Here is a 14443-nt window from a genome sequence, read left to right as displayed (position 1 = left end):
CACAGAGAGAACGTTGGTTCGAATCTCGGTGAAACCAAAATTAGTAAAAACATGTTTCTAATAGCGGCCGGCCCTCGGCAGGCAATGGCAAACCTACGAGTGTATTTCTGCCATGAAAAAGCTCCTCATAAAAACATCTGCCGTTCGGAGTCGGCTTGAAACTGTAGGTCCCTCCACTTGTGGATCAACATCAAGACGCACACCACAAATAGGAGGAGGAGCTCGGCCAAACACCCAAAAAGGGTGTACGCGCCAATTATATATATTAGGATTTTAGTTTCCTTTCTATAACTCACATAAATTAATTTTTTCATTTACATATGTTCTGACTAAATAAATTTCTTAAGAGAAAAAATAGATATTATTATAAATAAATAATAAATATTATTATAAATAAATAAAAATAAAGAAAAAACATAGCCATTTAGCTGATTTTAGCTACCCAAAAGTTTGACCCAAATTGGGGGACATCAGAATTCGTTTTAGAGGTATGGTTCCTTCGCCAAAGTTTCTTATTTTGATCCCTAGAATACGATTTTCACAGAGCAATGAACGTTTTTTAAATCGACCCGCCCTAATATATATATATATATTTATCATTCATATAAGTATTGCCATTATATTATTCTGACCTCTTAAATGTTTCAACAAAATATTAAAATAACTTTAAAGTTTTAATTTTTCTGTATTCCATAATTCATTATTTTACACATAAATACTATCAAATCACCTAAATTCATTTTGTTGTACTAGTTGAGCGGAAGCTTAAATGTCGCATGATCCGTTTCATGGCCTTCCAATTCTCCAAACGATTTTGTCCACCAACCATCATTCCAGTCACTTTTTGTATCATATTGAATTTATTTAAGACCATCAAAACGTGAAAAAATGTATAAAATAATAGTTCTAAAGAAAACTTTATAATAAAAACAAAAATATGTTTTAAACGTTTTATAAATCATTTCAGAACGATATAAATTCCATTGAAAGTATATCTGATAATGCGAAAATAACTAGCAACGATCTAGACGAGTTAACCTTGGAGCGTAATGGCAAAGATTTGTTGAATAAGAAGAAAAAGAAGAAGAAGAAGAAGATATCAACAACCAAGGAATTAGACCAACTAGATGGTGTATCTGGCAAGCACAACACTAAAGACGACGATTTTAGCGATGAGGATGAGAAGGTTGTGAAATGTCTTTACTACACACTAATGTGCTGCGAATGCACAATTTCTTAGTAAACATGAAAATAACCCCGCATTAGCACCGAAGATCAGTCCTAAAAATGAAAGGCATACGCAAAAAATTTACTGAGTTAAATTTTTTGTAAAACAATAACTTCAAAATCAAAAATATTAAATCAAACGAGTCTGTCCACTTTGAGATACATATATAATATATTATATATATTTAAAAGTACTTGTAGACGCAAGTTTAATTTGCAACTGCTGAATTACTTAAGCAAATTTGCCAATTGTTAACACAAAATATTCCTGCTGATTAGATAATATGTAAGATATGTATGTATATAAGTGATGAGCTATATGGAAAAATATAAAAAATGCATTTACATGTATTAACGAAAGAAGACAATTTAATTGCATAAGCATACGGCATATACCACATATGTGCGTGGATATGTATTTCTTTTAATAATACTGCAATATGAGCCAGTGCAGCTATAAAACATTTACATATGTATAACAATACAATATAAGATATCTTTTTACATGCTTACACATTTTCGTGCAAAAGTAGCTTAATTTTAGTATGAGGATTTTATTTAATTCTTTTTTTGTTTTTTTTTTTCTTGTTTTTTCAGCGAATATATAATATATGTATATTTACTCATTAATGTATAAACATACATATAAACAAATATGTGTGCAAATGGAGAATATGTACGATACGTATTCGTATCGCGCTGGTAATAAAAGTTTATATAAGATACTATGTACATATGTATGTATGTGCATACAACTATATTACTTTTTATAGGCGTTTTACTAAGTTTATATCTAATTTCTTTAGAGTAGCACATCTTTGAATTTTTGTATGTGTGCGAAGTGTGTAATAAATATGAAAAGTATTAAAAAACGTTTTGTGACTATTTAAAATGAAGCAAAAAAAATTTTAAATATGTGTTTTATTTTATTGCAATTTCTTCAAAAGGAGTATTGTCAAGTTATCAAACCACCTATCTGTGTCCTTTTTAGGTTTAAATCGACTTATGACGCTTTCTTTTCTTTCTCCGGAAAAAGATAAAAGTCGCATTATTAGAAATAAGGCCAATGCGGCTAATGGTTTTTGCCAGAAATTCACTCACAACTCGACCGGTACATTAGCATACAAAAGTGATCAGCTGATTTCTCGACATTCAGCTCGAATGTAACGTATTCTTGGCACAAATCGTTTCACGACGACAAAAAAAATCGTCTTACGAGCGCCTAATTCCATTTTTCATTGCCATAAAAAATTATCTTTAAATGAAACTCAATTAGTGTAGACTTAATTTACGTAGTTTAACTTAATATTTTGCGCAACCTGTTACATAGAAAGCAATTAGTGAAAACTTAACTTTAGAAACATGAGAAGGTTTGTAAGAGTAAGCTGACTTGACTTGAATTGAAAATTGTATATCTGGCAAATGAGCACCGCGTGAATGCAGTTAAAACTTTGTTATCCACGCTTTAGAGCTCTGTTGGCCGAGATTTAATTTTCATAGAAACTTAGAGGTTGTTACGTAGCACATCATCAGCACCAGCGATATTTTTCATCATCCATGTTCACAATGTTTTGTTTCGTTTATTTGTTTGTTTTGCTTTTATTTTCATCATAGTTTTACATAACCCAAGCCAATCGACCATACCAGCAACTCGTGTATCTAGTGTAGTCATGTTAGCCTAAACTTCACTTAAGTTAGAAAACTTAAAGATTCGGATTCCTGTGTTATGTATTTTACGTAAATTGAGAGCCGTGAGAAAATCATGTTGTCACACCATTTCTTTTTTAACTTATTTGAATAAAATTCCTCAAATATGCCATGCAAATTTAATTTTACGTACAAATGTAAGACATATGGCAACTCGCTGCATATAAAGACGAAGTAAACAAAAACAAAATATTGTAAACTTGCGCAATGAAGATCTAATGTGCCTGGTGCAATCGTGATGACATTATAAGTTTCAATCTCTAAGTTTCTACGAAAACTAAGTCAAATCTAAGTCTTGGCTAACGTAGCACTTATGTTCCTGGGTTATATATTTAAGGGGTTATACGCAGTTATGAAGCAAATAAAAGACGGGTTGTCAAGGATTTATCCTGAAGAAACTTCAGAATATTTTAATTTGAAAATTTTTGGCGGTTATAAAAGCATCCTTCAAGAACGTAACAAATTTTTTTATTTATGAAAATGTTGATTATAGAGCGCGCTGCAGGCGATTTCTGGAACCTCCTTTAAAAAAAGACGATTTACGGTGTACATCGTAACTCAGGATTGGATTATCTGAAATCAAAAAACCAAACAAATTTTGTTAATATATTAGATTATCTAGTAATTAATCGTTCGGCTAATCAAAATAGTGAATTTTCACAAAATGGCAGCTTTTAAAAGAAATGATTTCGATTTTTACGTTAAAATTTGGCCGTAAATTGATTATAAAATGGAAAATAAGTATCAGATTTACAAAAGGAAAGATTAATTACTAGAAAATGTATCTTTAAAGATTGAGTTAAAACGGTTGACCGATCAAACAAGCCGTTTTCGAGATATCGTGTACACCGACTTGAAAAATGCCGTTTTGAAAAAAACACGTTTAAAGTTTCAATACCTACCTTAAAACGTGCCGAGGCATCTCTACATATTTAGGTATAACTCCGAAAGTATTGCTTAGATCTACTTCAAATTTCGTGCGTATACTTTTGAATATATGTACATTACAAAAATGCAATAAAAAAAATCGATTTTTTTGAAAGTCATAACTGCGTATAACCCCTTAACGTATATTCAGAGAGGTGAAATATTTGGGCTTATCGTATTTTCGATTTTATAATTCTTCAAAATAAATGTGAGTAGAAGTTATTTTTGTAAAGAAAGTTTCGCCAATATGAGCAGTATTAAAGTTAAATTTCACGATTGCTGATAACAAAAACCAAAAGTATTTTAATCCACATCTACACATTTTATAGATTTATGTTTATTTATATATTTCAAGAAGTCGAGAAGAAAACTCAATTTCAAACCGCCTACTAAAACTAAAGAATTATGAAAATATACATGTACATAATTAAATCAGAAACCTACGTCTAATTAAACTAAAAGATAGAGTCAATAGTACAGAAAATTATTTCTCTGAAACTGAAAAATCTAGCAAATTGGCTAATCTCAATTAGCTATTTGTGTTTGGTGGAACTACAAATAACATAAATAGTTTTTTTTTCAAGTGCCTACGCGTTACATATTTTATGTATGAGTTATGATTTTTAAATGTGTGGCAAATTATTTGTAACTCAAATCGACAACACTTTTTCCAATTGAAGTACAACCCTGCAAATTACGAAGATGCAGAAAGTAAACAAAACTAAATAGAAAGGATTTCGCAGAGAACGATTTCGGCAGATTTCGGGTTGATTTTCTTATGAGCACTCTTTCGCGAATAGCATGCAAAAGAAAAGTCCTGAAAGGAATATGAAAAAGGCGAAAGCAAATCCGAGAGGAATTTTTCAAGCAAGTTCAGTTTTTCTTGTAAGAAAAATACTGTGAAAAAATCTTATTGGAAAACGAAATTAATAAAAAAAAGGATTAATTTAGGTAACGTTGCAAGGAAAATAAAAGAAAAGAAATAAGTGGTGAATAAAAGTGATTCCTTCGTATAAATTTTGCTGCAGTTAAAGAAATGAATAATCTGGTTGGTAGATGAGAAAAATTCAAAATAATAGTATGAGATAACTGAAATGCATATGTATGTATGTATATAATTTTTAGGATCACGTAAAGAACTTCTATCCGGAGAACTATAAATTAGATCTGTCGGAAACTATGAAGGCAGCACTCTCAAAGGGCCCAGGAGGAGTAGGAGTTGGTGTCAATGTAGGTGGGCTTGGTGGTGGGGGTGGTAGTGGGACAGGTGGTGCTGGCGGCAGTGGCGGGGCACATGGAATGGGGGCGCCAGTCTCCCATAGTGAAATACAGGGAGCTAGCGGTACTGGTATCCCTGGTGTTGGATACGTAACAGAAAAACTGTATATGTTATTGCAGCTATACTTGCAAAATAAAGGATGGAATCCCAGTGCTGAATTATTGCAATGTTTCACAGATCTAAAGGATAACGCTATGCTTCCTAGCGCAGCCTATTTGCAGTAAGTTGACATTAAATAAAGATTGTTTGATATTAATTAATACTTGTTTATTGTTCGTAGAATTCTAGCTAATCGTCTGACCCTGGACGCCCAGGGACGTTTAATACTGCGTGAAAATGGCAAAATTGTTCTTCCATTTGAGCATTTCGCTAACGCCGTAATGCTGAAACACATGTCTGGGCCCCATGGATTACATTTAAGTGTTGAAGCTACTGTGCGCGCGGTAATCGAATCTTATACTATTGGTCGGGAAAATTTCGGAATGGAGAAGGAATTTATTATTGAAGTGGTACAGTCTTGTCCCAGCCCGGCATGTCGATATTATAAGAACCATCTTGGTATGTCACCGTTACCATTTATGGAGCAACAATTTCCGGGTGTGAATCCCGCAGACTTCCTACAGCATTTGCCACACTTACCACCACCACCGCCACCGTCTCATCAAATGGTCGCTGGCTCTGCTAACAGTGGAGTGTCGTCAACGGGATCTGCTAGCTCTGGTGGGAGTAGTAGTAATGTTGGTCCCACTGGCAGTTCCGTCGGTGCTGGCGGAGAAGTCGACTTAACCAAAAGTTCATCAGCATCACATGCACCAACACCAAAAGTGCCAGTGGTGCCAACACAGTTACAAATGCTCACAAAACAGCAGCAAAATAGTATTCAATCTCAGTTGTCACAACTTAGTGCTGCTGCGGCTGCCGCAGCCCACCACCAGCAACAACAACAGCAAGCAGCTGCTGCGGCTGCAGCTGCAGCTGCCGCTAAACAACAGCAACAACAACAAGCCCAGGCACAGGCCCAAGCACAGGCAGCAGCTGTAGCTCAGCAACAACAGCAACAACAATTGACGGCAGCACTCTTGCAGCAGCAACAGAGTCGTGCATTGGCACAGCAAAGTTTGGAAAAATTCAATAATTTGACCGCTTTAGAGAAACAGCGAGTGTTACAACAGTTAGACCCCAAGCATTTCGATCCAATGGCCGTAGCTGCAGCAGCAGCTAATCTGCAAATGCAGGGCATTAATGATTTTAGGGTATGCCCATAAAAGCAAACGCAAATAGTTTCGAATATTGTTGTGTTTTTTACGCTTAATTTAATACCATTTAACAAAATGATTTATATATGTTATAGGTAGCCGCAATTGCCGCAGCAGCTGCACAAGCTGCTGGAAATTCTACTATGGTGCCACCGTCTTCCACTGCTGCATGCGGATCTTCAATTACCGTCAGCAGTGGCATTAATAGCAGTAATAATAATATGATTGGAAGTGGAAGTAGCAACAGTGGTATGGGAAGCAGTAGTGGCAATTTAAGTAGCGCAGCTGTTTTGCCTTCATCTGTTGGGATCATGAGCACCAGTGGCAGCAGTAGTAGTTCAGTACACAATTCTGTTAGTAGCTCAAGTAACAGTAACATCATTGGTATAAGTGGCAGCGCCAGCAATAGCAACAGTCATCATAATCATCAATTGCCACCGCCATCACAATCGCCTAGCGCTCACTCCAGTCACTCTTCGTCATCGTCTTCATCGCATTCAACAGAACAAATTGTGCAGAAAAATGTAGAGCTATTGCGGTAAGTAAGCTGTAATATCAACATTATAACTATTCTCACCTTAGCCCAATTGGCTTCTACATGACTACGAATCATGAAACACAAAATTATAGAAAAGTTTTTTTCCAATTGCCGTCGCACTTCTGCGATCAATGGTAAACCTCCGAGTGTATATCTACCATGAAATATCTCCTCATAAAATCCATATGTTCTAAGGCGGATTAAAACTGAGGTGGCATAAAAGTGTATTCCACTTCATTTGTGGAACAGCATAAACGACATACCACAAATTTAATGAATAATATTCGAGTATCTAAAGTAAACTTCAAATTAAAAGCATTTTGAGTATGATTTTTCAGATTTCTGGGTTATTCCAAGAAATGCAATCACATTTAGATATAGGAATTTATTTAAAATTCTAAAAAATTGCCATACCGAACTTTTGAAGCTGCAATATGAGAATTAATTTCAAAAAATAGTTGTATAACATTTTCGTTTACTCTACTGTTTGCAAAAACCTTTTCAAATTGAAAAATTTATCAAGAAGTACTGATTATGCTATCGCCTCAATCGAACTCCTAGAACGTCATGTGACACTAATCGTTCCTACGACAGTCGGTTCTACGTAACCGGAACAACCCGGTCTTATATCCGGCCAAGGACTGTCACTTCAGCAGCATTTCTCGTATATGCACGGGGAATGTATGCTGCTACAACAACAACAACAACACTAATCTTTTCATACCTTCGAGCATACATTTGAGAGCAAAACATTTACAATTAGCGTAAATTGGGTTAAAATTAAGAAGAAAATAACTCACGAGTTAATAATAAAACTCGGCATACAGCAATAGACCTTAACATCTAAAAAGAAAACATCTTTCTTTACAGCTCCAATTTGGAATCGATCGAATCTAATAAAGATTTGCTGGCATTGCATAATGGCGCTTGGACTGTGCCAGATAGTAATCGTGAACCTTTACCAGTGGGTCAAGATAAAATAGTACGTATTTTTGCTGAGCTCATGCGTAATATGGCACGTATGAAGACTTATATACGTCCATCAATGTGTAAACCATATGGCAAACAGAGCGAAAGCTTACAAAAAAGTAAGGCAAATATTTTTAATTATATTATGTTAATTAATTAATGTTATTTTACTGTTTAGCACTTCTGGATACAATTCAAATTGTGCAAACTCTACGTAATTGCTTACCAGCACCACATATCCCGGTATCATCGTGGAAAAGCGAAAGCGAGGGCAGCGCTGGATTAATAACTTCTAACAGTGGCGTAGGAGGTAATACTGGTACTAACGTAATGGGTGGGGTTGTTGGTAGTGGATTAATGGTGACAAATAGAGTGGAGAATTTGACCAATTGAACCAATTGAATATAAGCAAAAAGTTATAATTTTCTTATTCGTCAACTAGTATGTTTGTAGAAACTTAAATAATTTTCTCGAAGAACACCCTCTCTTACAGTTGTCTAAATTGTGATAACAAATCGCATTCTTGACAACATTTCAATAATTTAATTTTCAACCGATCTGATGCATTTGAAATACCGATTATTTATATCTTCTGGTTACTGTTATTTGCCCCTAATTTTCGTTTCGTTTTGGCCATACCTAAGGCAAATTCGTTTAAGATGGTAGCAGTTCTAAAAACACCAAATTGTTCATGTATTTGGACTTCGAATTTTAATTTGGTTGTTGAATGTCAAAATCAGCTGATTACTCTTTATGAATTTCGATCAGAATGTAAACAAAAACAGATCACTTTAGACATTGAAACCACCAAAATGAAAGAAAAACCAAGTCAGCTATTTTAGTAACACTACCTTATATTGCGTGCATGTGCAGCCCTCAACTCTTTCATTAAAAAAAAGAACACACATACAATTTTCAAGCTAAATGCAAGTAAATGCCGCATTATTTCAGCATTTAGATGAATGTGATAGCAATTTTCCAAAAAACGGGTAGTTCAACAAGGTTCATTTAATACCATTGCCTCTATATTTTTTGGCAGTTTGGTTTCAAGTTATTTTAACGTAATTTAAATTAAATGTTTGGTTTATATTTTGGGTATTTTAAATTTTTGGTGTGAAGCTATAATGACAAGAGCAATTCTTGCACCCCGGATACAGAGGAGCTTTTTATTTCAATATAAGGGGTGGTTAAGTTTCAAGGACCAGTGTTGATTTTGAATGAAATACAATTTTTTTAGGAAGTTATTGTAATTTCTCTTCATTATGATAATATTAGTATGGCTCAATAACGTATGGTACAAAATATCGGCCAAATGGCCGCCGCGGACTCGGCGGCACACCTCCATCCAATGGTCCAAATTTTCGATGACGCTGTGGCATAATTGAGGCTCTATGCCGTTAATGTGCCGAATTATCTCATCCTTTAACTCGTGAATTATTGCTGGCTTATCGACGTACACCTTTTCTTTCAAATAACCCCAAAGAAAGAAGTCCAACGGTGTCAAATCACATGATCTTGGCGGCCAATTGACATCGCCGCGATGTGAGATTATTCGGCCATCAAATTTTTCGCGCAAAAGAGCCATTGTTTCGTTAGCTGTGTGACAAGTGGCAGCGTTTTGTTGAAACCACGTATCGTCCAAATCCATATCTTTCAATTCGGCCCATAAAAAGTTCGTTATCATCTCACGATAGCGAACACTATTCACAGTAACTGTCTGTGAAAGAATACGGCCCAATGATGCCGCCGACCCATAAACTGCACAAAACAGTCACTCGGTTGGTTTTTCGGCAATCACTCTTGGATTATCATTCGCCCAAATGCGGCAATTCTGCTTATTGACGAATCCACTGAGGTGAAAATGTTTCTCATCACTGAAGATAATTTTCTTCACGAAGCGCGCGATATGCATTTTGATTTGAACGTCCGTTTTATAATAAGCCTGAATATCTTTAACGCGTTGCTCGATTGTGTATCTTTCCATGGTTCAAATTGAGTTACATAGTCTGAAATTGGAAAATGTCAAATGAAATGCAGAAAAAAACTTGACATTTAGGTGCGGTTCACATTCAACATCGGCCCTTGAAATTTAACCACCCTTTATTAAGGAATGAGTTAATACCAAAATAACATTTTTATCGCTTTTGTGAAATATCAGTGTTATTAAAATTGTTCGCAAAATTCGCAAATCGAGGTGTTTTTCCACAACTACGGTAAAATTGAGAACTATAGATATCTTCTTCTTCTTGATTGGTGCGATAACCGCTTATGCGATTTTGTCCGAGTTTAACAAAGTGCGCCAGTCATTTCTTTCTCGTGCTAATCGCAGGCAGTTGGACACACTTAGTGAAGCCAAACCTTTATCCACCTGATCTTTCCAACGCAGAGGAGGCCTTCCTCTCCCTTTGCTACCACCAGCTGGTACAACTAGCCCTGTCTAGTGCACCGTGCCCCGCATCGAACGCTTTCAGAGCCGTAGCGTTTGTATGCACTCGGATGGCATGACCCAGCTAACGGAGTGGTTGATTCTCTATACTCGCCGTCGCCAACGTGCAAAGGCCCTAAAATCATTCTTCTCTCAAACATTGTCATCGTCCAAGCTTCTACGCCACACGTTAGGGCGGGCATGATGAGAGTTCTGTAGAGTGTTAGTTTTGTTCGTCGAGAGAGGACTTTACTGCTCAGTTGCCTACTTAGTCCAAAGTAGAACTTATTGGCAAAAGATATTCGTCGTTGGTTGTCACGGCTGACATTGTTATCGGTGTTAATGCTGGTTTCAAAATAGTCTCGAAATCATAACTGTCAACAGTGACGTGGGCGCCTGTTTGTTTAATATAGGAGGAACTTCGTTTTGTCCCCGTCCACCACCAGAATCATTCCCTTTGCTTCTTTTTCCAGTTTGAAAAAGGCATAACTAACAGCGCGGTTGTTAAGGCCGAACTATAGATTTACCATTAATAAAATAAATAGGTAGTATTTCACAGCTGTTTCAAAATGAGGACAAATATTTTATAACAAAAACATATGATTCTGACTGTAAGTAAATGTACATTAATAAATGCGATGTCGGAAAAAGCAATGTACGAAAGTGCCAATATCGAATTTAGGGCTGAGCATGAGCAATGTACATGCCATCACATGCAAAATAAAATTTAATTTCATTATTGTAGCAATTTGGTAACCCGAAGGCAGCAGTAGTACGGGATTTGACCGCCCATGACTAAAAACATTCAATGCTTAATTTACTTCTCTTTCAACTTTATTAGTTTAGGTATTATCAGAATATTTGAAGTATTGTGAGGCTTCTGATATAATATTTTGATTAAAACAATATTTGTACTCTACACCGATGAAAAAAAGACAGGTGGTTCTCAAAATGAATAAGAAATATATCACACGACAAAAAAGAAAAGGTAGAAATGTAGTAAAAAGTAAAAGTCAGTGTCAAAACTTCTGCTGATTTAGCAATTGGTGGCAAACCACCATCCGTGGCAGACGAAGGACTGGCGCAATTACGTTTTGCTATTATTGCAGGTTAATTTACTACTTATCCAGGACATACTAAACGTATGCCCAATATGTGCTAAAACTCACTCATTGTTAACACCCTCTCCCTTTGATCCAATCCCGTTGAAGCATCACGTTCAGATCATCTCAAATACCATATTTGGTATAGCACCTACCTAGAGATGGCTTAGTAAGGCTGTTACACTAACAACAGCATTGGATAGAGTTAAATTCAGTGCATCTTTTACAGAGATCAATTTGACTGAAACTGGAATATCATTTACTGCTTCTGAAGCAAATCTAATCGCAGAATCAGTATAATCCCCCATACAAATTTGTATATTATGATTCAAGGTTGTAAACTGGGTGTACTTGTTTTGCACTTTTGGGCATCCAAAAATATGCTTGACAGTCTACCTAAGAAAACCGTATTTGCAATGTGGTGCAAAGTTAATCATCCAATTTTGTTTTTGAATAACTTTTACTAAATAAAAAAATGTATATTAATGGAAATTTTTATTTTGACCTTTACGCGCTCCATTGCTTGCCTGCTTGTAAACTGCAGCTGTCTAGTGCACAAGTGTCAAATATAGTTGACATAAAACACCACTTGCAAAAATTATAAATCTTCCAATAGGGTGATTTTTTGCCACCTTGTTGTTTCCAAATTTATTCTCATCAAATCCTGTATTATTAGTAAACAGCGCTTTATTTTCAATGCAAAGTTAACGCAACATCAACAAGTTCTCTTGTTATAGTATTTCGTTCCGTGCTGCAAATGGTTTTCTTGTAAATTGATTTTTTAACCACATCTACATTTCGTCCCCTTTCTGTGTTAACGTCGTAACTGCATTTTTTTCGAAATTGCGATGTTTAGTGAAAAACACTCCTTAACACTCCTGTTACGTAAAACAAAACAAACATAAAATGTTCATAATGATTATAGATTTTTTTCAGAGCGTTTCGACTTTTCTCGTATCTACATGTTCGAATTCAAAAACCTCGTATCTACTATAACTATCGTATCAAAGAAGTTATAACTTTTCATATAAGTTAAGTAACTCTAAACATTTTTATCTATTTACTGAAAATTCTGATTTTGTAGATACGAGGTTAACACAGAAAGGGGACGATTTTTCGTTGAGCTGTTGACAAGTTTTTTTTTTTGAAAAGAAAAACAACTTAGCATAAAAATATGCATGCAGGCATCTTCAGAATGTATTTCAATATTTACTTTATTGAATGGGTTTAAATATATTTTTAATAATTAGCCTTCACTACACTGAACATTAGAAATATAATATTACGTCGAGTAAAAATGTACTACTACTGCTGGCGTCGCCGTTGCCGAATGGGTTGGTGCGCTACTACCATTCGGAATTCACAGGGAGAACGTCGGTTCGAATCTCGGTGAAAACACCAAAATTAAGAAAAACATTTTTCTAATAGCGGTCGCCCCTCGGCAGGCAATGGCAAACCTCCGAGTGTATTTCTGCTATGAAAAAGCTCCTCATAAAAATATCTGCCGTTCGGAGTCGGCTTGAAACTGTAGGTCCCTCCATTTGTGGAACAACATCAAGGCGCACATCACAAATACGAGGAGCAGCTTGGCCAAACACCCAGTAAGGGTGCACGCGCCAATTATAAATAAAAAAAAAAATGTACTAAAAATTTATAAATTGTACGCGGATATTCTTTCGCTCAAAAATGTACAGAATACCAATTTTTACATACCTGTTATGATTTTTTTTTGTGTTTTCTTTTTATATAATCCCTTGTAATTTTGACTACTTTAGGCCGAGTTTTCAAATGGCTGTTTAATTAAGAGCAGGCTTTTCATGGCATTTTTATATTGTATAATCACTGATACTAAAACGACTAAGACTGAAATTTAAAGAGACTCGGTACTCAGAAAGTGTTTGGTGTAGAGTATTATTTTGTAAGTATTTTTATTTTATTTTTTATTAAAATTCATTAGGAAGTAAGTTTACAAGTGTTGAATTAAGTAAAAGCTTTCGCTAATAAAAGTTTTCAGAATTATTAAAAAATGTAAAGCAAAAACAACACAAAGTGTGCAACAAGCACATTTAGGTGCGTTATTCCGCAATAGACTTTTGGTATTAACACTTCAGCAATTAGAAATATCTCTTCCACTCTTTGGGCGACGTACAGTGGTGGTCACGATTTTAGCACACTATAATGGAGTAACATTCATTTTGCGTTTATTGCTTATATTCAAATAATCTAGCGGCAATATTTATCCCTGGCGGGTCTTTGTAGAAAGGAGAAAGAGAGGCCTTATAATCAGAACCTTGTTTTTTTTCTCCTTACTTATTAAAACTGGTTTAAATACAAGCACCCTATAATAATGGAGGACATGAATTTAGCACACATATGGATATTTCTCATTTATTTTCAAAGAACAACACATTAGTGAAAGAAAAACTTAATATTTAGTTGGATATCCACCACTCTTGAGAACAGCATCGCATCGGCGTGGTAGGCTTTCCACTAGGGCAGCACATCTCGTCTGGGGTATTCCATACCAAGCAGTCTTAATCTCCGACCACAAATCGTTCAAATTCCTCGGTTTCACGGCTCGAATATGCTTCTCGACATCATTCCATAAATTCTCAATCGGATTGAGATCCGGTGAGACACAAAACACTAATTTAGTAATCCTCCAAGCAACTCTTCACCAATCGTGAAGTGTGCTTATGATCATTGTCATGCATGAAACGCCATATTAAGGGCATATTTTCCTCCGCATAAGGAATCATGACATCAGTTAGTATGTTTGTGCAAACATATTGATCCATACGCGAGTCTATTTTGTGTATGGGTCCAACACCTCGCCAGGAAAATGATGCCCAAACCATGACGCTTCCACCACCATGCTTCACCGTTTTTAATGTGTAGCGAGGATCATGTTCCTTATTTTGCGGTCTCCAAACATATTGTTTCCAGTCAGATCCGAGACGACAGAACTTCGATTCATCGCTCCATAAAATATTTTTCCAGAAATTTATTGGT

The 14443-nt window shown here is 35.6% G+C and overlaps 2 protein-coding genes across 4 annotated transcripts in view; both read left to right on the top strand.

Annotated features, from left to right (window-relative positions):
- The window catches only part of LOC128858329 (uncharacterized), a 38125-nt gene extending 35985 nt beyond the window's left edge, over positions 1 to 2140 (top strand). The window contains exon 5 of one of the 2 annotated variants that reach the window (XM_054094502.1): positions 968 to 2140. In XM_054094502.1, coding sequence (XP_053950477.1) covers positions 968 to 1240 — 273 coding nt within the window. In that variant the 3' untranslated portion in view covers positions 1241 to 2140. The remainder of the gene's footprint in view (positions 1 to 967) is intronic. The other variant, XM_054094503.1, reaches the window with a different exon arrangement.
- Positions 2141 to 4639: 2499 nt separating this feature from the next.
- On the top strand, positions 4640 to 13584 carry LOC128858328 (uncharacterized). Of its 2 annotated transcripts, XM_054094501.1 has the most exons (7): positions 4654 to 4746; positions 4813 to 4909; positions 4987 to 5360; positions 5421 to 6393; positions 6492 to 6934; positions 7805 to 8022; positions 8082 to 13584. In XM_054094501.1, exons 2-7 carry the CDS (start codon positions 4898 to 4900, stop codon positions 8294 to 8296), a joined length of 2235 nt encoding a protein of 744 aa, XP_053950476.1. In that variant the 5' UTR covers positions 4654 to 4746; positions 4813 to 4897; the 3' UTR covers positions 8297 to 13584. The 2 variants fall into 2 exon arrangements, with proteins under 2 accessions (XP_053950475.1, XP_053950476.1); XM_054094500.1 differs by having other exon boundaries at positions 4640 to 4909.
- The last annotated feature ends 859 nt before the right edge of the window (positions 13585 to 14443 follow it).

The sequence above is a fragment of the Anastrepha ludens genome, chromosome 3, assembly GCF_028408465.1.
Source record: "Anastrepha ludens isolate Willacy chromosome 3, idAnaLude1.1, whole genome shotgun sequence".
NCBI classification, from domain to species: domain Eukaryota; kingdom Metazoa; phylum Arthropoda; class Insecta; order Diptera; family Tephritidae; genus Anastrepha; species Anastrepha ludens.
This window is presented reverse-complemented; position numbering and strand designations above follow the sequence as displayed.